Source organism: Plectropomus leopardus, chromosome 11 (genome assembly GCF_026936395.1).
Source record: "Plectropomus leopardus strain MGB_pleo_1.0 chromosome 11, ASM2693639v1, whole genome shotgun sequence".
NCBI lineage: Eukaryota > Metazoa > Chordata > Actinopteri > Perciformes > Serranidae > Plectropomus > Plectropomus leopardus.
Window position 1 is genome coordinate 1,771,200 of NC_142186.1, and position 24,648 is coordinate 1,795,847.

Genomic DNA, 24,648 nt, shown 5'->3' on the forward strand with positions numbered 1-24,648 from the left:
GACGGACAGACGAGCAATAGATGTCGTAAATAGCAAGTGAAATACAATCATGGCAAAAAAGGAAAGAGAAAGAGAGGGGGGGAGAGGGGGGAGAGGCACAGAACAATAGAAACAGATGCATGTCATATTACAATAATGGTAGGTGTGAAATTAGTAATTGCTCTCTATGATGATGTTGATAGAGTCTCATGCAACAGTCTCATGCATATGTGAAAGGGAGTTGTCCAAAAGGCAAGATCACGGCATCGGCGCAACCAGGACCAGACCACGATCAGGGCGAGCGGGGGGCACAGAATCAGTACAGCCACAGCACGAGCACAACCAAAGGCAGGGTCGCAGCATCAGCACAGCAATCACCACGGTCAGGCACAGTCAAGGTTACGGCCAGGATCCAGGAAAACTAGGAAACAAAAGGGCAGGAGGCGCTCCCGAGAGGCAGCAGGATTAGCGTGGTGCAGTTCAACAGACCCAGGCTCTGTAATGTTGAGCCCCAGGTGGTGAGAGTACCACATGGCTATCCACAGAGCTAAGTTAAGCTTGCACATGGCAATGCAGTAAACAGACATGCATGATTTCTGATGGCAGCATTGAGAGAAGGAAAGGAGCTCAGCATATCAGAGGAAGTCCCCGGCAGGTTAAACCTATGTCAGCCTAACTATGGGCTGGACCAGGCAACCTGAGCCAGCCCTAATTATAAGCTTTATCAAAGAGGAAGGTCTTAAGTCTACCCTTAAAAGTTGAAACGGTGTCTGCCTCCCTGACCGAAAATGGAAGATGGTTCCATAGGTGAGGAGCATGGTAGCTGAAGGCTCTGGTTCCTAACCTACTTTTGGAAATTTTGGGAACCACAAGTAACCCCTGCGTTTCAGGCGCAGTGATCTAGAGGTTGGTAAGGAACTATGAGCTGTGACAGATAGGATGGAGCCTGACCATTTAGGAAGCTTTATAAGTAAGGAGGAGGATTTTAAATTCAATCCTGGATTTCACAGGAGCCAGTGCAAAGAAGCTAAAACAGGAGAAATATGATCCCTTTTCTTGCTTCCCGTTAAAACACGAGCAGCAGCGTTCTGCACCAGTTGGAAGACCTAAGAGATTTGTTTGGGCAACCAAATAATGAGGAATTACAGTAATCCAGCCTAGAGGTGACAAATGCATGTACTAATTTTTCAGCATCTGTTTGTGATAGGATATGTCTAATTTTTGCGATATTCACGCAAGTGAAAGAAAGCCGTCATGAAGTTTGTTTTATATGGGAGGCAAAGGATAAATCCTGGTCAAATAAAACTCGAGGTTCCTTACAGTTGTGCTAGAGGCCAAAGGTAATGCCATCTAGAGAAATTAAATTGTTGGAAAAGGGCTTCTGAGGTGTTTTGGGCCAAGAACAATAACTTCAGTTTTGTCTGAATTCAACATCAGGAAATTACGGCTCATCCAGGCTTTTTACATCCTTAAGACATGTTTGAAGTCTAGATAGCTGATCAGTTTCATCTGGTTTCATAGATAGATATAATTGCGTATCATCAGCATAACAATGGAAATTTAAGGAATGTTTTCTAATTATATTTGCCTAGAGGAAGCATATATAAAGTGAAAAGGATTGGTCCGAGCACGAACCTTGTGGCACTCCAAAGCAGACCTTTGTATGTCGGAGGGTTGATCATTGATGTGTGAACAAATTGGGAGCGATCTGATAAGTATGACCTAAACCAGGCTAGTGGCGTTCCTTTAAGGCCAATTGAGGATTCAAGTCTGTGCAGTAAGATTTGATGGTCAATGGTGTCAAATGCAACACTGAGATCTAATAGGATTAAAACAGAGACCAGACCTGTGTCAGAAGCGAAAATAAGTCGTTATTAATTTTTACTAGTGCCGTCTCTGTGCTATGATGAACTCTAAAGCCTGACTGAAAGTCCTCGAATAAACTGTTGTCTTGGAGAAAGTCACAGAGCTGATGAGCAACCACTCTCTCAAGGATTTTAGAAATAAAGGGGAGATTAGATATCGGTCTATAGTTAGCTAAAATCTCAGGATCGAGAGTGGGCTTCTTTAGAAGAGGTTTAATGACAGCTACTTTAAAAGACTGGGGTACATAACCTGTCAATAAAGACGCGTTGATTATATCTAATAAAAAGTTGTCTAATAAAGGTAAAACTTCCTTAAGGAGCTTAGTTGGGATGGGGTCTAGCAGGCATGTTGATGGCTTAGATGCAGAAACCAAAGTATAGAGTTGATGAAGGTCAATGGGGGAGAAATGGTCTAGATAAATTTCGGGTCTTGCTGCCATAATCAGGCTATCTGAGTCAGGTCCAGGTCAGTTGAGGGTAAGAGGTGATGGATTTTATCTAGAATAATTATGATTTTATTATTAAAGAAATTCATAAAGTCGTCACTGCTTAGGGCTGAAGGAATACAGGGCTCTATAGAGCTGTGACTCTGAGTCAACCTGGCTACAGTGTTGAAAAGAAACCTGGGATTGTTTTTGTTTTCCTCAATTAGTGATGAATAATAGTTTGCCCTGGCATGGCGGAGGGCCTTCTTATAGACTTTAAGACTGTCCAGCCAGACTAAACGGGACTCTTCCAGTTTGGTCGAACGCCAATGTCTTTCAAATTTTCGCGATGTGCCCAGTGTTGTTCCTATGGTTTGTACCGCAGCTGCCTGTAATGGAGAGCGGCGTCACAGCAGGACTGAAATGTCCCAAGAACAACATCGCACACTGACTGACCTAATGCAAACAAACAAACAAACAATGCTTGACTTAAAGATTCTCAGTTTGCTCTGATGATTCTAATCTTCCACTTTCAAGAGGCAGCCCCACTTTAAACCCCCTGACCTGCATGAAAAAGAAGCAGAAGTGAGACAGCCCCTGAAAAAGCACAGAGCTTCAGTCTTATCATGAAACCTAAACATTAATAGGTGATACTTTTAACAACAGAGCAGAATATCAAGAAAAAAACTGTACAGATACTCCCAAAATTGCAACAATCTGACAGTGTTATAGTGTAATGTCTATATGGTCATGCTGTGTTATAGGCTGCTTTTGGAGGGGAGGGTGCTTCACTGTATATGAACTGCAGCAATCAACAGGCAAACAAGCAGCCTTGTGCTTGCCTCCCATGCAAGCATTGGGATCAGCTGAAGCCATGTGTTGCTAAATGACCTGGCAGTCAACACCACATTGTTTGTCTGAAAATAGTTGCTGAATTTGTCGCTTGCTGTCAGGGGGTAAGAACAGTTGCTAAATCTAGTGACAAAGTCAGCAGCTTGGCAGAAGTGATGACCTGCGTCTGTGATGTCTGTATAACTTATTGAAAATAATATGCACATTTTCAGCAGTCAATCTAAGGCAGTTTGGAAAACATCCTTTAACCATTTTTCAAAACTGTCTCATCCAATATAGTTAATTTCTTTTGTGGCCAAGTGACCTCATTTAACAGATTTATTTTCGAGAGAGAATGCAGTTAAAATAGTTAAAGTTAAAAAAAAGACAGTTCTGCAGTCTTGAGCAGCAGTGGTGCAGTTTCTCAACCACTTGACTTTCCACTTAAATAATTACTCAGGAAAATCAGAGGCGGATTACACCACACAGACGGGAGGGAGTGGAAAATGCTGTCTGTAATCTCTCTCTCCTCCTCCCTGTAACAGTGTAAACTCACATGCATTAACACACACACACACACGCACACACACACACACACACACACGCACACACACACACACACTAACACCTCCTGTTGCAAGAGTGTTCACCCAGGCTGGTAGACATTAACTCCCAGTGAGACACAGTCAGACTGATAAGCAGAGGCAGAGACGGGCGGGACTGCATTCATTCAGTCACTTTCTCACTCTGAATTTCTTTTTCACGTCAGTATTCTTCAGATGCATGAAGCCTGTGCACTCCACATTCAGTGAAGTTTTATGTAAAAAACTATTGACTAGATAAATGTGTGCGTGAGTGTGTATCAAAGCCCCAGATTCAGCAGAGACAATCATACACACAATAACTACGCTGTATAACCACTTCAAGGTTGAATTTGTTAAAGACTTGTACTGCTCTCTTAGATAATCCTCACTATGACATCTATCTATCTATCTATCTATCTATCTATCTATCTATCTATCTATCTATCTATGCATTTATCTGTCATCCAACCAGCCATCCATCCATCCATCCATCCCAGTGTGGTTGGCATTAGTTCTTATTTTAGATGAATCTATAAAACAAGTAAAAAAGCAAACAAGAAGAGAAATATTTGAATCATTACTCTATTCTTGCAAGTCGACTATATGTCATTCTCATTATGGTAAAGATATAACACACACACATATTCATCATGAGTGTGTAAACCAAACCCAGCAGTTTCCAGTCATTCCTCCTTCCCCATTCGCCGTTCCTCATTCCATCGTTCCGTCCATTCATGAATGCTGATTCATCTTTCTGCTTTGGCGTGAAGGAAATTTGTTGTTCCTCTTAAGTGACTGCGTATAAACAGGGATGGGGCTGAATGTTTTAAGCTGACTTTCCGCCTGTCGGGGAAGGAAAAAGTAAACTGGAAACCCAAAAATATCCCCCCTTAGGTGGAATCTTACTGAGCTCACAGCACAGTTCACCAAGTGGAAGTTAAAGAAGAAGAAGGTAGAAGATTTATTAATGATTTTTTAAACAAAGTTTAAAAAAATGAAATTTAAATAGATCCTGCTACATCTTTGGAGTTGAAGGATGAGTTGATTAAAATCAGCAGCTACTATGAAGATTCCATCTGGTTCTTTGGCCATGTTGCTGCTGGTGGCATCATTCAACACCTGCAGTAATTTTTTTGATTTTGTATCAGAGTCTTGTGTTCTTATGGCTCCCAAGGTCTTTCTATCCAGTGCAATAGCTTGATCCAGGATGTTAGGGGTTAACCATGTCTCTGTGAAGATGTGAGCAGAGCAGTCTCTGATTTCCTGTTGCTAAGTGATCTCAATCACATCTCATCCACTTGATTCTCCTGTGACTGGACATTAGCCAGAAGAAGGCTTGGTGGAGGAACAGCTCTCTGTCCAAGTTGGGTCAGCCTCACCCTGATGCTGACTCTCCTCCCTTTCTTCGTCTGGCACTTCCAGTTTTCTTTTCTATCCTCTGGTCTGATTGGCCACTCGGCGTATGCCATTGGTGGGGATCCTCTCACGGTCTGCTGTATTCAGTCCAAACCCCACACAACTTTTCCTGATGTTGATAAGTGCTTCTATGTCACAGAAAAGTCGTGCTTTAGCAGAAGGGGCCATGGAGTCAAAAAATAGAAAAAATATAGCAAAATTTAGCAACAAAGTAGCAAGGATTTGAGGAGCTACAGGCTGCTGCATCTACATGCGCTGCAGTTATCATAGCAACTGGTGGTTTTCAATTTTCCTTCAAGAAATCTCACAGCTGCTTAACTGAAATGACTCCAAGTCAGTTACAGCTATTTTAGGTGCAGAACAGTCTTTTACCAGGCTTTAAACAGTTTTTTTTATTTCTGCTGTAAAGTTGGGCATTTTAACATGGAGGTCAAATGGCCATCAGAGGAATTGCAGTTTTTGGCACTTCAGAATTGACTTTATTTTTCAGACTCGGAGGTTGCTGCTTGCTCCAGATACAATGACATAATAACCCCAGGTAATATATATATATATATATATATATATATATATATATATATAGAGAGAGAGAGAGAGAGAGAGAGAGAGAGAGAGAGACAGAGAGAGGAACTAATCAAGACAATGTCACACAGCTGGGTAGGTGGACACACGAGCAGGAGGCAAACACAGGGATTGGTTAATTTGAGAAGGTGTGACTGGGAACACAGGGAGACACAAAGACAGGGAGAAAAAGCAGAGTAACTAGAAACAAGGAAAAACTAGAAAAACAGAAAACCCAAAACAAAGGCCGCAGTATAACACAAAAACCTAAACCATGATACACAGTGCTATAATAATAATAATAATAATAATAGTAATATTTATTTATTTATTTTGCTGGTGGTAACTTACACACAATAATCCATTTACTTCCATCATGCTGATGTTGTGGCAGAAAGTAGAGATATGTAAAATCCAGGACAAATCAAACCAAAACTATCCTTTGGAGTGATATTTGTGTCCATCTGATGAATCTGGGTCTAATTTTCAGATCCTTTAAGCTCTGTTTTGTTCTCCACCAACTTCTGAGAAAAAAAATCTTTTTCTTTTACTGGTAAGGCTCTACTATGATAACCAGGTAGTCTTTAACTGTATCTATCTGCTTTGTGCCGAGCTGAGCTTTTCTCTAAAAACCTTCTGCTGCTGCTGGAGGGCAGGTTGATGACAGCTCAAAGAGTGAACCACAACATTAACGTTGTGGACCATAAAACCAAAAGAGATAAGACGCTTCACAGCGCAGACGAGAACTGCAGCATCTGAGTGAATCATCTGAGATCATCACTATGAGCAACACCTTTAACATTAAACATTACAGTCATACGATTTGTTGTTTAGAAAAAAATTCTTGCCTAACATTACTGAAGGTATGAGTGCAAAATTTCATTTTCACCCTAGCTGTTTGGTAGATTGTGTATTTCAGAATATTTCATGTCAGTAGAAATTCCTCTCAACCAAAGACAAATACATGGTGGATATGTTGTTCCTAGATTTCCATTTGTCTGAGGCGTTACTGCAGGAGCAGTTGAAAGTCCAGCTGCACTTGTTATACGAAAGCAGAGTTGGTGTGATTAGAAAATAAAAATCCCTTTTAATCACAGATCAAATGATTTGCAGCATTCCTCTGAGCATTTGGCAAAAACACAAGGACTCTGCACTTTTCCAGGGCCTCATTCATGCCTCAAATCTGCTACACTTGTGTATGACATTGATGCCTAATCTTTAGTAAAGTGCTACCCCTGAGGTGGCAAAGCGCTCCCTCTTTGTCTTTATGGCTCCTGACTCAGGAGTTCATGTTACAGGAAGTCTCACGTTTTCTAGTCAGCTGTCATTCAGCAGCAGGAGCAAAGTTCATAAGTTTTCACTCCTGAAGTCAAAACCACACTTTACCTGACAGAACTTCAATATATGAAGCTAGAAAATATGTTGTTCAAATCAACTGTCATATAAAAAATATATTACCTATTTATCAACAGGTCCTCTACCCCATATGACCACACAGGTCAAATGTTCCTACACTCTCTTATGACCCATGACAGCATTTTCTTCATTAGCTCCCCTGCTAGTGGAAAACAGAATGCTCATATATATAATCACTAAGGTCACAGTTCTACAAGGGAACTATGGAGGACTGTAAACTGACAAAATCATTCATTCATTCATTGTCCATTACCGCTTGCCCTGTGTTGAAGTGTTGTCTTTGGGGGGCGGGGGAGGTATACTGGAGCAGATGCCAGCTGTCACTGGGTGAGAGGCAGGGTACACCCTGGACAGGTCGCCAGACTATTGCCGGGCCTGCTAAAATCAAAAATAAATCAAAAATAATTGTGTCAATAAATAAATGAAAATGCCAAAAAGTATTTATTTAAATCCCCATTTAATTTTCCATTTTACTTGTCAATTTACTATTTTTTTGCTTGTTTATTTATGTATTATTTGACTTTTTTAGCATTGTTTTTTTCTTTTTTTCTTTTTTGGACAACAGACTATACTACGATTTTTTTTAATGCGTTTTTGGAAGATATACTATACTACAACTATTTCATCTATTTTGGACATCATTATTTTATTATGCGTATTTGTATTACAACCATTCTTCTTTTTTTAAAATATATATATTTGCTGAGTATTCCATGTTAAGAACAACTGTTAAAATGTGCTTTAGCAGTAATTTTTGATTATGGTCATGCCAAAAAGGGCTCTTTAAATTGAATTGAACTGTACTATGACTTTTTTATTCTGTGTGTGTGTGTGTGTGTGTGTGTGTGTGAATGGATGAATGTGACATGTAGTGATGTCAGAAAACAAGAAGTGCAAGACAATTTAATAAAACAAACCAATATATTTTCAAAATAAATATGTTTTAATACTTACACTAGAAACAACAGAGTATTAATATTGCAAAACATTTTACAGCACCAATAAATATATTAATGTGAAAATATACTAAAAATGTGTGGCTGTACAAACTCAAGAAAAAGTCTGTCATTTAAATACAATTAGAATGTTGTCATGATCAGAGGACTGGAGAGGGGTGGGCTCAGTGAACACACTCTCAGGCCTCCAGTCTGACGGCGGCAGCACAGACGGTCGGTTCATATGAACAGAGCTGGCACTAACACAAACACAGGCAGGATTCACTGGATGTAGAAAAAGGACCAATATCTGAGTATAAAGTCAAAATCACTGACTTGGAGTCTTGACCCATTTTCTGACAATATTGTGCTGAGCAGCACAGGTCGTACAGTCAGGAGTTTACACCAATAATTTGTCTAAGTAAGTCATTCGTTCCTTCAAATAAATAATAATTTTACATGTTTTCGTGCAGTTGACGCTCGCTGTCACATTTTAAATTGGACGTTTCGGCACTTATTGTTTACTTGCTGGGTGCACACATAATGAAATTATTTCTGACTGAGATAAAAGTATTTTCTGTGTTTAAGGGTTTAACACAGTTTTACTCTTGATGCCCTATAGAGTCTTTTTCAGTTTTGTTTTGGTTCTTGTATGAGATTAAAGTTATTATTTCAAGGGCATAGATACTAACTAATACTAACTCGAGAGTACAAATGACTATATCTTGAACACAAGTATTTTGATACTTGGCAGCCTATGATTGGCTGAATCACATAATTATTAATATATTTAAAAAAAAACAACTGTATACAAAATGCATGCTAGCACATATTGTATTTAAGTGACCTCAACATTTTTTATCTTATATATAACAAAGGTATTTTTAATCGTTCCTATTGCAACTTAATTGTTTCATCTTCACTCATTTTTATAGATAGGGTGCTTACCATCCTTTTTTCATTTCCTATTTTTTCTGTCTCATCACTGACGAAGGTCTTTTTCTCATATGGTAACAGTTTAGCGTTAAAGGAAGAGTTTAATTCGTAATGAGAGGCTGCATCCTGCTGAACCACAACAGTGTAATACTTAGGAATGTGGGCGTTCTGTTAGCGCCTGGGTCAAAGTCAGAGAAAACACTGTGCCAGTTCGCCACCGTCAGACTAGAGGCCTCAGCCTGATTGGACAGTCTTCACTAAATTAGGTCCGAGCTGAGCAGCAGCAACGAGACTCCTTCAGTCCTCCATATGACGTGCATTTGGGCCCACAAGTGCAAAACCACATGTCCCATCGTCCCAGTCCAAAATGAAAAACACCTGTGTTGGCGCATCATCCACACACATGTTCGTGGCTGGGGTTTCTATCGGTCAACAGGCCCACCATGATCCCCCTCCGGCTGGTGAGAAACACAGCTTTAGTTTAAATCAGGAATGTCAAAGCATTGTCTCTCAGTCCTTTTTCCCCACATAAAAAAAAAAGTCTACAGTCAAACGTGTTCTCTGTTCAATCTCCAGACAGATTGAAAACAGTTGAGGAGTACAAACAAAAATAACCTTAACACTGCATATAAATATCAGAATACAGAATACTGAGGATATTCTATAAATTAGATGTAGTGTACTAGACAAAGGGATATCTAGTAAGTATATACAGATCGTTTACGATAAACTGCTCTGTTGTGGATGCCTGACTGTTTCTTTGGAACACACACAAAGCCATAAATAAGGAAACTGGAAGGTTGTGGATTTCTACAGTGAGGTGCTGATCTGACCTGTGATCAGCTCATCTACTCACTTCTTGTCCCCATATATACCTACAGTAATATCCCTTTAGACAGCCTGGTCTTGCAACATTTGTGTGAAAGGAACACAATACCTCGAAATGCAAATAATAATTAACTCTGTGCACAAACAGACAAATCTGTTTCCCCACTGGGGAAGGGTTACATGAAGGAGGCAGGCCCAGGAACAGGCAGTGGTTTCATACCTTTAACCCTGATGGAAACTCTATCTACCCTTAAATTTAACAGTTATGTTGTTTACTTGTTCCCACCTAAGGTTAGGCCTAACCCTAACCCTACTTGCTTGGACTTAGGGTAGGCCTAACCCTAGCCCAAAATTGTCTAAAATCTCTTTACTCACTAAAACTTTGCCATTAGCTAAGCTTTAGTCCAGTTCTTGCCATCGTCACATAACCCTTCCATGAGGGAACAAGGTCATCTTCACATTATCCGTCACCATGGCACAAAACCTGCATCCACAGTCACTTCAGGAAACTCTGAGAGACTTTTTTGGTTGCATTCTCACACCAGCTGGTGTCAGTCCATACAGTGGACACAAAACTTCACATCATGTCACAGAGGGAAGCAGTTTTCGGACGTGCTGTTCAGTTCAAGTACAACAGGCGTTCCTCGGCCTACGCCTCCTTGTTCGTCTCTTCTGTCAGAGCTCGGAGGCGAGTTCGGCTTCTGCTGCACTGCTCGTCGAAGTCACCAGTTTTTGTTGCTTAGAAATATTTCAGATATTCATATCCACAGCAGACTAGCATCCAGTGAAGTGTTACATAAAATAATTCTTCTATCAGATCCACCCTCAAGCAGAACGCCATTGAAACATTTCCCATTCACACGCCAGTGGCGCATTCGTTTCGCTTAAATAGTGTCTTTTTATGTAGCAGCATTACACATTGTCGATGTACTTGTCATATACGTACATATATATTAATATCTTTAGCCGGAAAACTGACAGTGGCAAGATCTGCATCCAGAATGTCCTGTCTTGCGTTGTCGTTTCGTGTCCTTGCAGGGAATGCATCCTCAGGTTTCAAAGTGCTGTGCCAAGAAAAGAATTCCTTCATAACAGTGTTACTGGTCTCATCTCCTCGGTTTGTCACATCTGTGGAGGACAAGATGAAAATCTGGTTATGCAAGCAGCAAATTGGTTTTGTTCAGCCTTGTCTTACAGAGAATGATGAGCACAGTGTCTTTCAGTCTGCTCCATGCAAAAATAAAAGGATTATTGCTGTACTGGGGCAGAGGAGGAAGCAGCAGTGGATAGTGAGGGAGGCTGGGGGATCAGTGGTCTAAGTCAGTTTCCACCTCCTGGTTCTTTTCTGCTGTATATAAAACTTTCAGGTCAAGGTTTGGTGTTTGACTAAAACACTCATGACAATGTGTTCTCTGGTAGCTAAGGGATCATGGTGTGGGGTGATTGCTGTACCTGGGGGGTGGGGTGGAGTAGAGTGGTGGGGTTTACCAGGCACCTAACGCCGGTTCCAGAGACCCCCCACCCTCAGGTCCCGTCCACTCTCTGCTGAACACTGAGCAGCCAATGGGAATCATGTCAGTGGTCACTTTACCCTGAAGCGTGTGGCTCTCTAAATCCAAAGCAGAGTGGGGGGTCCCTCAAGGGTCAGAGGTCATGGAAGTGGCTGGGTCAGGAGAGGTCGTGAAGCCTTGTTAACTAGACACAGCAGTTATGGCACTGCTCTATTTGGCTCTGTGCTGCACGCAGTCACTGTGATGAGTTTGACTCCGCTCATTAGTATTTGAGTTTTTTTTACTTCATAAATGTCACACAAGTAAGAGGCAGTAAGTAAACTTTGTCAAAATTAATGATCCTGTAAACCTCTGTTGCTGCTATACGTGCATGAGGTCATTTTCTGACTCTTTTTCTACTGGTAACAAAGAAAATGAAATTCACCTCCAGTACAGGTGGATAAATATTATCACTAGCATGTAAAAACCTCTAATGTGGTCATTTTTTTTGTGCTCTCAAAATAAAAATATGATAAAAAAATGCATGTAAAAGTGTTATTTTCAGTTCCTACTAGTGGTTTTTGGCTATGCAGGAAACAAAACTCAAGGACAGTCATCATCAGCAAATGAAATTTGCTTATTTTAAGTCAGCTGATGAAGACCATGAAAGCTGTGGGACTAAAAGGATAGTAAGTGGGCCTTGAGTTATTATTTTTTCTAGGCTTCTATTTACTGAATAGAGAATGAATTTTCATGCTCATGTTGTGGTTGTATTTAAATCCCGACACACATCAGTGAGTCAAGCTGATATGTACCTTGTAACAGTTAGTTAGTACTTCTAACAGAGTATATCTACACTGTGGCATTACTACTTTTACTTGAATACAAGGTCTGAGTACTTCTTCCACCACTGATTGGGAATACTACAGAAACAGAAACAAATTCTGCATTAAGCCGCTGCTGTTACATGTTTAGGTTTATTTTTTCAATGTTTTGAGCAGTACAAATAAAATTGCCTTCAATGCATTAGTGTGGCTGTAATATCTTATTTAAAGTTGTCTGCAAAGCCAGATACTGTGCAATATAAATGAGACAGTGTGGTTGAACCGACCCTATCAAGGGTTAGTTGTCATAAAAATCCTGTTAGGGTCATAAAATCATAAAATCTTACTTTATGTAACAGATTTTGTCATCCAGCTAAAACAAGGTCACTTATTGAACTGCAGAAAACTTTCTTTTCTGTAAGAAGATACCAAGATAACAAAAGCAAAAAGCAAAGTCACTGTGGACATTTCTGTGAATGACCTATAGATAAAAGCTGCTGGTTGCATCATCCACATTGACCTAATATGGGACATCTGGGGCCTAACCTACTTTCATAATAAATGTTTTAGGCCAGAGCTGTGTAACACGGTGTCATGCAAGACTGGATTAAACCAACACTTAAGTGGTCATGTCAAGACATCATCAACACTGAAATCACATGTTGCATCTCACAGGAGACAATGCAAGCACAGAGACACGCCGAGCTGCCACATTCCCATCTACAAACACCAACACAACATAAAAAAGCAGGGAGAAGCATGCAGTTCTCAGCAGGAAATCAATGTTAGAAGAAAGCACAGAGATGGGCGCAATGATGGGTAACAAAAATAAAAAAAGGGGGGGGGAGTGGGATTCAAGGCACGTTGTTTATCGTGTATGTATGGTAAACAAACCTGCAAGTTCTCTCGTTTAACTCAAGCTGCCTGGACTTGCAGTCTAACTGTGTGTATTTGCAGGAGCATTTACAGGTGAGAGGGTCCTGCACAAACAAGCGCTTTCTTCTCTCTGAGCAAGGCGCACAGTGGCTGCAAGGGAAGCAAAAAGGGAGAGAGAGAGAGAGAGAGAGAGAGAGAGAGAGAGAGAGAGAGAGAGAGAGAGAGAGATCTAAGCTATAGAGCGAATTCTGCAGAAAGGGCAGACACAGACACTCATGCAACATCCCTGACAACATCCCTGACACCATCTATTCAATAGATATCCAATGGTGACATTGTCCATCTTGCAGAAATTGAGCCAAAAACCCAGAAGCAATCTCTTTTTTGTTATTTTATATCACATTCTGTAAGTAAAAGGTTAATTTTACTGCCTTTATTGTGCTGTAATACATTATGGGATTTTATTTTTCCTCAAAGAACCGCTGCAATGATGTAACTGAGGCAGCGCAGTACGAGGTGCGCAATGATGAAAGATGAACATCTAACAGACTGAGGTAGACACTGCAGTATCTGTTTCGGTGCTCAGCTTATGAGATGGAAGGTCACACTGCAGACACAACAAGGACACAACTAGATACATAAGGAGATTTGCTATGGGGCAAAAAGGAACTATGCTTTGTCTCGTAACTCATTTTGCTTTGCACAGCACACAACGGAGCAGCAATTCGGTATCAGATTCTAGACTTGCTGCAGGAAAACAGGAGCAGAGCAACCCAAAGCACAACTTATCTATGAACCTCTCAAGGCTGTAATGATCTGAAGCTACACACACTTATCTGTACTGCTGTACCTTAGAGGGATAGTTATTCTGAAGTGGGATTTTATGAGGTACTTATCGATGGCTAGTGTATTAAATACAGTAGGTGCCAGCTGACAGTCCTGCTGCTTCTCCAAACTGGGGTGTGCACTGACATCTACTTCAGGGAATACAAATTATGGATGGATTCAGTCCCACTCCAAAAAATCCAAACTATCCCTTTAATTCAAAACTCTAGCTGTTGAAAGGAAACATGGCAACAGATAAAAGCCCCCAACATAAAGTAGAAGCAGCAAGAACTTATCAGTCTAGCACAGCACAGGCCAGCAGACAGCCTTACAGATAACCACTGCTCACAGAGAACATGAAAAATGCATATGGCAAATTAATTTTGCTGCCATAGAAATAGAATGTTGTTGCAGGTATAACTAAAGAGGAGACAGGGTCGTAAATAAATGAAATCGCCAAAAGCAAAAAGCTATTGTTAGGCTATAAACAAACCATATTGTGGTCGCAAGATTTAAACGTCACTATCCCGAATAGTATGACTTCTGATTTGAAACACTGTAAAAACATGTTAAAACACAATCGAAAAGTATTATAAACAGATAAATCTACAAGTTTGAGTACGATTGTTGCTGTAAAGCTGTAAAGGCGGACAAGTGGGTTTAATGAGTTTCTGTGTCGGTGTGATGACGTCTAACGTCCCCGACAAACACTGTAGTCCCATTTAGCCACTTGTTAGTAACCGCCTTTTTTAAGGTGCGTAAAAACTTAAAAGTTAAAAAATTGGATTTATACTGACGTAATTTTGTGTTCCAGAACAAAATGTCTAAATATCTTTAGCCTGTGTTAATCAAATACCTTATTTAAGGCATTTAACCAAAAACCAATTTAAAAAAAAACCCTAGACTTTGAGACGAGGGAACCGGAACTGCAAAAAGCTAACAAACTTCCACATTTTAGGACTCATTACTTAACCATTCTAGAGATTACCATTGTCATTTTTGGCTGGTGAGAGGAGCAGCGTCAACTTGTTGCTCTGCTTCAACTGTATAAGAGCCTGTGGAAATTTGCTCAGCCGGCTCAAAAATCTGGTCAAAAAAAGGCTAAAACGGTACAGTGTATGCTTGGCTTAACAAAGGAGATGGCAGGACAAAGAGCTGAGACACCTGAACAAATGCAGGGACAGTCATGCAGGGTTCAATCAATAGCTGATAAAGCCAAACAGGAGGTAATCAACCAGCAAAACATCAGCTCTAATCGAGTCCCCTCATCAGCAGGGGTGGATATTGATCCGCAGGATCAGGCTGAGCCGGCTCTATCAGGGTACACGTTCCTGTATGAATGACCACATTCTCTTTATAGCACCTCCTCTCCACCCTGTGGCAGCGTGAAGCAGCTGCCTACGTGCACAGTGACAGGCAGACATCCAACGAGGCTGGCCGCAGCTCATCTCAGCCCCCTGACAAACAGCTTTGACTTAGCTAACATGATCCCATCTCTCCTCCACCAATCCATCAGCTTTTAAGGTGCAGTCCGGCACGCACACACTCCTCTGATCCAATTAAACAACCTGACCTACCGCGGAGAAGCCTTAAGACATATGTCAAACACACACACAGCCCCTTGTCAACGGTGACAGTGAGCGAGTTCTCTCAATCTAACGCCTCAGCTCGTCGTCCTTTATTTACACCACTGAAAATATAAATAGGTGAACTGCATGACACCTGTTGCTATGATTTGACTCGGGAAGCAGCCGAGGGCTGAGGGCCGAGGGTCAGGTTTGTGCAACTGGAGCAGTGCAGACAGCAGCGGGTGATCTGAAGCCCAACGGCTACGCCTCAATCGCTCACGATGTTATAGACGCACCATAAAGTACTAAAGCAGCTGCCATAAAGAGAGCACGCTCTGAAGGCCCCAAGCTCTACCTCCAACATCTACAGCAAACAAGACGGAACATTTGTTCACTTGAGTTGAAAGCTAACCCTAATTCTGACTTCCTAAATGGTGGCATCACCTACTACACTCACTTTCTGTTGAAATGATCTGAGTGGAACACAAACTGAAATATAAAGTCCTGAGATCAGTTCATATTAACCAAAGAAAAAATAGCTAGTTGTGGTATCAACACTAATCTTCATTTTAGAGCTGGCATGATATCAGATTTTCACTTCACAATTATTGTGGCCAAAAGAATCCACGATAACGATATTTTCGTGATATCTATAGCACATTAATCTGTTAACTTTAATTTTGGTCTTAGTTGTTTGTTGTGTCTTTTGTTTCTTTTTTTTGGCAACTTGTTTCAAAGAGCCATTTTACTTCATGGATATTGAAAAGGCAAAGGCAAAGGCAAAGGCCTAATTGCATTGGGACAGGGGACAGGGGAATTATTTAAAAGGTGCTGGATTACTGACCTGATAATATTGTGTGTTTATCATTGACATAAATGACAAAATACCAAATTTTTTGTCAATACAAGTACACCATGTCACCCCTAAATCATTTGGTACTGACCAAACCGTGTTCATCACACTGAGCATTAAAACTGAGAGCTGTAATCTGAAGTCTTGTCCATTTTTTTCCCATTTTAATTTCTTAGTCTTTCATCAAATAGTTCCTGATTTAAAGTGCTTCAGTATCGAAACCATTGTAAGGTTTAAATACTGATCAAATACGCCCCTCACATTGACAATAATGCTGTCACTACCCTAATGTTTCATCCCAACGCTCATTCGTCAATATCTAGCTGAACACAGTCAGAGAGGTGGGGAGGGTGTGAACATCTGAACTGGAAGACAGAACTGCTTCTGCTCTTAGCAAGTGTTCAGCTTCTGGTCCTGCTCCAGTACAACAAGCCATCGACCAAAGTCAAAGACATGGTCCTTGTGGAAAACCCTCATTGTTTTTTCAGCAGAAACCTTTTCAACAGATGACAAAACAGGAATAGGCAGAACACGTACTTACTATTCTTTCTTTGCTTGAACGTCTGGCTTCAGTCTGAAAATAAAAAAAAGCAACATAGTTTTTTTTTTCTTTTTATTACATCACTGTCACTATGTGTGGGGTCTGCGCTATCTTACCTGCATTCACACTCTTGATGCTCTGTGAAACTTAAGTCAAGAGTGTGTTGCGTTACCATCGGTCTCACCCGCATTACCTTGAAGAGAAACAGACGACATAATAAGGCAAGGTTCAGATAAAAACAATATCAACATGACTTTTCATAACTCACAGTCTAAACAGCACAGCCCTGACCACTCTAACCCACGGCTGACCTCTCTGCGTTACTCTGTGTCCCTTCACTTCTCCATGCCAGATAGCCGGGCTTGTCCGAGGACAGCAGAGGTTGTGACACCACAGACACGGCTGTAAACACAGTGTGTCGAGGTAAACAACATTTATGAGATGCCTCACTTTCTCCGCTCTACTTCTGGATGGAAATGTTATGTCTCCCTCCAACAATCTAAACACGCACCAAGTGAACAAAACAAAACTTTGTCCTAACAACCCCTTTTCATCATGTATGTATCAAAAATTAAAAAGAACTTCTAACGTTAACCTTCTGCTTGTGCTCTCAAATTTCAGATTTTAGGGTTGACAGAATGATCCTAAAGGTTAACTTCAGTATTTTTCAACCTATTTTTCCATGTTTCATATATAAGTGACAAATGGAGGAAACAATTTCTGAAACTGGCTCAGTATTGAGTGAGAAACAGGATACAATGGAACCACAAAAACTAGGCTTCAGGTTGAAAAACACCCAACTTGCCCCTTTATACATGCTCCTCTGATGAGCTTTTTCTGATTTTAATTTCATGGTTTGCATCAGAGGGTTCATCAGAGTGCTTAGGCACAGATCAGCTGCCACAGTGTGATCAGCTATGGAAATTCAGTCACTTGATAACATACAACATACAAGATTATATTGTAAAACGTCATCATCGTCCATGGTTGACTTAGGTTTTATCTTTTTTCCTCACCTGCAACGTGACATTGTGGGTTTTTGTGGGTACACACTCCATTGCTTCGTCATTGCAGCAGCCCCCGCAGCGGTTGAGGACCACGCAGGAGGGAATGTAGTTGTGTTCTGTGTCCTCTGGGTACTCCTGGACGATGTCCACCAGCACCTCCCTGGGCTTACACATACTCTTGGTGATGACTTCTGTGAGAGGGACGACTGAAAACAGACAAGAAGATCATCATCATCCCTGAAAAATAGAATAAACCCACATATAGAAGACTACTCTGGATGAATGACCATATGACAAAACAGATATAAAGCTAATAAGAGCCACGGCAGATATTAGGGATTGTCTCAGTGGCAACAGTTACACTAAAGCAGCTCCACAGGAAGATGCCACCTTGACTGAGTTGGTTTGGAGAAATAACACCTCATCATGTGACTGTGTGACCTTGGAATTTAATTGTATCTTCTGCAGGTGGAGAGCAGATATATTACATCCGCTCTGCAACACTGTAACACAAGATACATCACGTAGTATTTGGAAATTTAGAGCTGAAAGATTGAAGAAACCCTTTAACACCAAACCCAAGACTTGATCAAACCAGTGACCTGCCAGCCCTCGCTGTACTTCCATTCTCCATGCAGCCCAGAATAATCCATCCCACAGTCCATCAGACTGGGCTCCCAGTGACCCCTCACTAACTCCTGACCTCTGCTCTTTCAGAGCAGGCACTGTGGCGCCAGTGTTCACCTCTGACATGTGACCCCAGGAAGCCCACCCCTGTGCAGGCTCTGCCCCTGCACTAATGCTGGCTGAGTGAGTAGCACTAAATTTATAATTATTATAATTACATATTAAAATGTTTAAATGTCATTTTTTATGCACTTTTTTTATTTTAAAATAAATGAAGCCAATATGCTCAGGTTTCAAAGGCTTAGCTTTTTTGAGGGCTTTCAACTGCATCTTCTGGTCCTCAGCATGATCACGACCAAAGTTACAGTAAATACTTAGGTCACACTTGCATAACATGCCTACGTGGCCTTCGAATAGAAATAATAACAGCTAGCGTGGTGGCTGAAATAGAAATAAACCTGCTAATGTTTTGAACATCCATCGCCATGGAAACGCAGTCATCTTGCAATTGTGTTTTATCAACATTTCAAAAATGACGCTTAAGTTTTACACAAATCTATAATGCCACAGTCCACAGTCTGAGTGTATGACTGCTTTTGACAGGTGTTGTTCTCTGACAGTGGCTGTGTGTGTGTGTGTGTGTGTGTGTGTGTGTGTGTGTGTGGTAAGCTCAGAAGAGTGCAGATGGCAGACTTCCTGCTCTGATACAAACACTAACAACAACCACAGGCTTTCCACTGATGCTGTTTGTAATGTGTGTCTCCATCCATCAGCAGCCAGCAGCTCCAGCCTTGGCCTCAGCACCAGAGTCTGACAAACATGACGGCATTGAACCGAGGCTGACTGTCTTCTCATTTACTGACCATGCTCCACCATAGACTGATGGGAAAACAGAAAAACAATAATAATAGTAGAGGCTCTGACTGATTTCTCTCTCTTGACTCTTGGTTTGAAATCAGCACAACGTTTATGGCCACTCCAAAGTCCCATTTGAGACCTTTCACCACTGAAAACTTTGACTCCTGTCCTGCTCTGTGCAGCAAAACAATCACAGCTCGCACCGAGGAACTAATCCTCCCCCTACACATACAAACTTTTAAAGACACAAAGACAGTGTGAGGCAGAGGAGACACAAATGTCCACTAGGCAGCCCTGCAGTCATCCGGCCTGCACACAGATGAAAAAGAACAAGTGTTTTTAAAGGAGACAGCTCTGTTAGAGATGAAACTTACCCTCATTTTTACTCTTGTCCACTCCCTTGTTAATGCTGGCAGTCTGGAAGAGATGAACATCAGACATCAGGTGTTAAAGAGGACCTGCATGCAGCGTCGCCTTGACACAAATATCATCAGCATTTAAAAAAACACAAATTCTCGATAACTTTTATCCTACACATCCAAGTACATCAAAGTCGAGAAACATTCTTAGTTTCAGCTCCTTGCATCTGATGATCTAAGGGGCAGTCGGATGCTGATACCATAACATGATCTGTAATCTATCACCATAAAGACACATTTCAGAAGGGGAATCATACACTAAAAATATAGTCAGTGTTATGCTTTACTCTCCATTCTATTTCTGCTTTTTCATAGCTGCAGATGCATCAGCTGTGTAAAGTTACAAACCAGCAGCTGATGAGCCAGGCTGAGTTTCCTTCAAAATAAGGGCACAGCAGCCTGATGTTCAAATTAACCTCAGTTAACCAAAATAGTCAAATTGAAATTGAAAGTCTACACAGCCATTTGAAAATCTGTCTGCTCATGCTGATTTAATCTCATGCCTTCATGAGTTTAACCCCTTTGAAACCTGGAGCAACATCACTTTTCTCATGCTGCTTTCAGACGCCTTTCACAAGTTAAAATCTTTTGAACACTGGTGTGATTTCTTTCAAAAACACAAAACGTGAAAAAATGCAATGACCAACTTGGTAATAAATGTTTCAGTAATTGCACGTTATTGGTAGATTTAGAAATTTATTTTTAAAAAGCTAGAGAAAAATGTCCACGGAAAAAAGGAAAAGCTATATTTAAAGTAATCATAATTGCATATTAAATTATGTTACAAAATTGTATTGTAATTTTTTAGCGCCTTTTAACTTTCTCTTTTTTAATTTTTTTCTTGTCTTTTTGTTCAAATTTCGAGTAACTGTTTTGTACTTTTTACGAATTTCTCGCTAATTTTGGAGTCATTTCTTCTTTCATTGCCTTTAAATCAAACCAAATTTGCCCGGGTTTTAAAGGATTAATCTCTTAAAGTTGAAATAGGTTAGTCCCAGCAGTATTCCATCAACAGCAACAGGCAACAAGAGAAAACAGTTTGATTTAAAACATGCTTTAAAATGATTCACTCAATTCATCTCATCGCTCGAATGTGCCTTATTTTGAAAGGACTAACGGGAAGCGGCCTTTGTTATGATTGTTAAAAAAAAAAGATGACGTGACGGATCGGTATCCCAGGCAGACCTCCGTTCACCTTGTGTGGCTGCTTGCTGTAAACCGGCGCAGAGATTGCGTGAGAAAGCGGTTTGGCCTGTGTGGGAACGAGGTGGGCATCCTGCAGGGCGGCGGGACAGGAGGAACCGGGTCTCAGCTCACACACACTCCCGATCACCGTGAGAACAAAAAAACTCACTGACTGACTGAGTGAGTGTGTGAGTGTGTGAGACTGCAGCCTGCGGCGGAATAACTGAGAGACTGTTGAGACGCCACACTCCTCTGCGCGATCTGCTGAGGGCGCGTCACACATCACTCCATTCACAAATCTCTCTGTTTAACGCGGACTCTGCCAAAATAATCACCTTATGAATAATGTATAAGAAACTTTGAGGGTGTCCGATCAGTTATTATTCAACTCAGGGCTTATCCAGTTTGCAGCATTTTTTTAAAGTCACAACTTTTAGGATTCATTCCCACTCTTCATTGCGCCCAGTTTATTGTGCCAAAACATTTATTTCTATTCAGCGAAGTCATTTGCGCCAATTCAAAAATATGCCGAAATGTAATGATTGTGTGACAGTATTAAAAGAAACCTATTTTTTTCCCCAAGCGCTTATTTTTGCACGAACAGTAAAAGGAAATCTAAAACGCACTAATTTTAAACGAGCTCTGGTTTTTCAATATATACTAAAAGGACAAAGCAAAACAAATGCTTTTGGATTCGAATAAAAAAAAGAGTATGCTGATAGGCGAGCTGGGGTATTTGGCTGACATAAATTTATTATTCCATTTCCACATTACACACATTTTCTTGGCATGCTTATTCACAAATGAGTTGCACAAAATGAGCAGTTTTTTCATGATCTTAAATCTAAAATGATTCATTAAGAAAACACTCAACCTCTGACTACACGTGTAAAAGGGAACAGTTCTCGCTATGTAATTATTAATAACGCTTAGCAGAAACACAAAGACTCACCTTTACAGTGGATAGGTGAACAACCGCTGCCAGAAGGATGTGTAGAAAACTAACAACAAAGTTCATGGTTGTAATTCCGCACGATGAGTCTTGAAATCTCTGCGGTCGTTCAAGATTAAAAAATAAAATTAAAAAAATAATAATATCAACAAATCAGCACGCGCAGTCAAAAAATGAAAAACGAATATTTTAAAAAACCGCGGCAAATCTTGGCTATAGCAAAAGCAAATCCATATCTCCCACGCGCATGTGGCACGTTCACAGGAACCGTTCCAGGGTCTCCCGGCAGCGCTGCGCTGGAAAGCTTACCATCCAACAAGGCTCGCGCATCCACAGACAAAGACACTATGATGGGGTCCAAAAATCCACGCTGGAGCCGGAACACCGGGACCTCAGGAACGCAGCGATCCTCCCCCCAAAAAGAGGACAGGAATAATGGGAAATGTGGAGGCGGAGGACGCACCGATCAGGTCATCAACTTTACGCACCGATCGTTAATCCCACAACATGAAGGTGTGTGTGTGTGTGTGTGGAGGGATTCAGCAGGCGCTATCTGCCGGTACAAAGTCTTCCTTTTGCTGTCTTCCGCCAGTGTATTGTGTGTAGTCGGTGTTCGCTCCTGCGCTGCGCTTCGGGTTCTCCTCTTTATAAAGCTCTGTGGCGGGGCATAGACAGCAGCTTGTCTGAGCACAGCAGCGGCACCGGTCCCTCTCTATCGCGGTCTGTCTCCTCTTGGCGGCTGCTGCTGGAGTTCATGCGTTATTAAGGTGGCCCGGCATCAGTAGCCAACGGACCCGCTAGGCGGGGCGGCCGCGCGCACCGACCAATGGCAGAGTAGGAGGGGGGACCTGCTGTTCACACACACACACACACACACACACACACACACACACACACACACACACGGGAGAGGTTTACACTGATGACGACTGTCATTGAAGCTGTTTGATTCTCCAGCTCAGTCTGCTCCTTTAACCTCATAGATATCAGCTGTTATGTTAATCCGCACCATACAGCTCTTTAAATATTTAATAAATGTTGTTATTTTAACTCTAAATTTCTCATTCACAGAAAGAAATTCTCTTAAGTCAGCAGAAAAATTTATTTGGAAAACATGGAGAAAAATATAATGAGCAACTTGGCAGGAAATGTCCCATAAATTGCAAAAAAGAAAAGAAAAAAAGTAAAAGGAGCAAAGAAATTACTTGACACATAGATGGGAGGTACTTATTTAAGCAATTTCACAGGAGATGGAGTGATGTTGTGCTGTATATCATTACAGCTGTGCGGCCTCGTGCCGAATATAATCACAGCCCTGATGATATACAGCACAACACACGACCTCCAGTGTGATATTGCTTTTATACAACAGTTCTACACGCGTCTTTTTTTGTTAATAGTAACAAGTGACAACAGATTCTGATTTGTTTGTTTATTTAATGATTTTTTGGGCTCCGCCCACACAAATAGTTCCGCAACAGCTAGAAGCGACTACTGTTACACGCTAATCTGTGTTAGCTCTGCACAGAGCAGCTGCTTAGTATCATGAACATTTATCTCTGTGTTTTCAGTGAAATCAGAGTCTGTTAACAGACACTTTGGCGGCCTGTGAGATTCAGATGAGTTAGTTTGATCAGACTGATCGTCGCTGGAGAGTGTGTCTGCTCACTGCCGTGATCTCCGTTACCTTGTATCAGACAGCATGCGTGTGTCGGTGTCTCTCAGGCTGTGGACAGTGTCAGACGAGTGTGTCCCTGTCTCACTGCACATCCTTGCAACATCTGTAACAGCTGGTTTACTCCCAGTGAACGGCGGTTAACCAAAACCCGTCCGTCACAGCTGCCCCCTCCTGGGCTTCCTCATAACTTTTAGTAACTCCAGTGCCAACTAGCTGTTTACACCTATGCTTACACCATAACCAATCAAATTGCTTGGTCGGAACTAGCAATTTGATTTGTCGAGAGGCATTCCAAGAGTGCTGATATAGAAGTACAACATCACTGCGACTGTTAACTTTTAATTCTGCATGTATCACTCCGCTTCACGGCCGATCAAAATCCGTTAATTAGTGTTTGAGTGGAAGTGGGATATGTTTTAAAAAGTGGGATATGTTTATAGTATGGTGTGCCACAGGTTCAAACAGCTAGTTGGCGCAGTTCACGTAACATTGGAGTTGCTAAAAGTTATGAGGAAGCCCAGGAGGGGGCAGCTGTGATGGACGGGTTTTGGTAAACTGGGAGTAAACCAGCTGTTACAGATGTTGCAAGGATGTGCAGTGAGACAGGGACACACTCGTCTGACACTGTCCACAGCCTGAGAGACACCGACACACACATACACATACACGCTGTCTTATATGGGACTCGAGGTGACGGAGATCACGGCAGTGAGCGCACTCACACTGCAGCAACGATCAGTCTGATCAAACTAACTCATCTGAATCTCACAGGCCGCTAAAGTGTCTGTTAACAGACTCTGATTTCACTGAAAACACAGAGATAAATGTTCATGATACTAAGCAGCTGCTCTGTGCATAACATGAAGACCGAGCTAACACAGATAAGCAAACTGTGTTCAGGAAAATGTTTTTGTGTTGCTGGGCAACAGCTGTCGCGTCCAGCGGTTGCGGAACTATTTGTGTCGGCGGAGCCAAAAAAATCATTAAATAAACAAACGAATCATAATCTGTTGTGGCTTGTTACAATTAACAAATAAAAGACGCTTGAAGAACTGCTGTATAACAGCAATATCACACTCCACGTTGTGTGTTGTGCTGTATATCACCAGGGTTGTGATTATATTCGGCACTCGGCCTGCGCCTCGTGCCTACAACCGAATCACAGCCAT

The 24,648-nt window shown here is 41.4% G+C and overlaps 1 protein-coding gene across 1 annotated transcript; it reads right to left on the bottom strand.

Moving 5' to 3' along the window:
• Nucleotides 1-8,001: 8,001 nt before the first annotated feature.
• On the bottom strand, nucleotides 8,002-22,560 carry vegfaa (vascular endothelial growth factor Aa). Its single transcript, XM_088084950.1, has 7 exons — nucleotides 21,802-22,560; nucleotides 19,620-19,662; nucleotides 17,770-17,966; nucleotides 16,870-16,946; nucleotides 16,754-16,786; nucleotides 12,985-13,116; nucleotides 8,002-10,904 (listed from the first exon to the last, which is right to left on the bottom strand). Exons 1-7 carry the CDS (start codon nucleotides 21,865-21,867, stop codon nucleotides 10,883-10,885), a joined length of 570 nt encoding a protein of 189 aa, XP_087941076.1. The 5' UTR covers nucleotides 21,868-22,560; the 3' UTR covers nucleotides 8,002-10,882.
• Nucleotides 22,561-24,648: the final 2,088 nt, after the last annotated feature.

Coding starts and splice junctions, on each gene's coding strand:
- vegfaa (XM_088084950.1), bottom strand. CDS start 21,867: ATGAACTTTGTTGTTAGTTTTCTACACATCCTTCTGGCAGCGGTTGTT. Junction 19,663..21,801: donor TTCACCTATCCACTGTAAAG/GTGAGTCTTTGT, acceptor CATCTCTTCCAG/ACTGCCAGCATTAACAAGGG. Junction 17,967..19,619: donor GGACAAGAGTAAAAATGAGG/GTAAGTTTCATC, acceptor GTCTGTTTTCAG/TCGTCCCTCTCACAGAAGTC.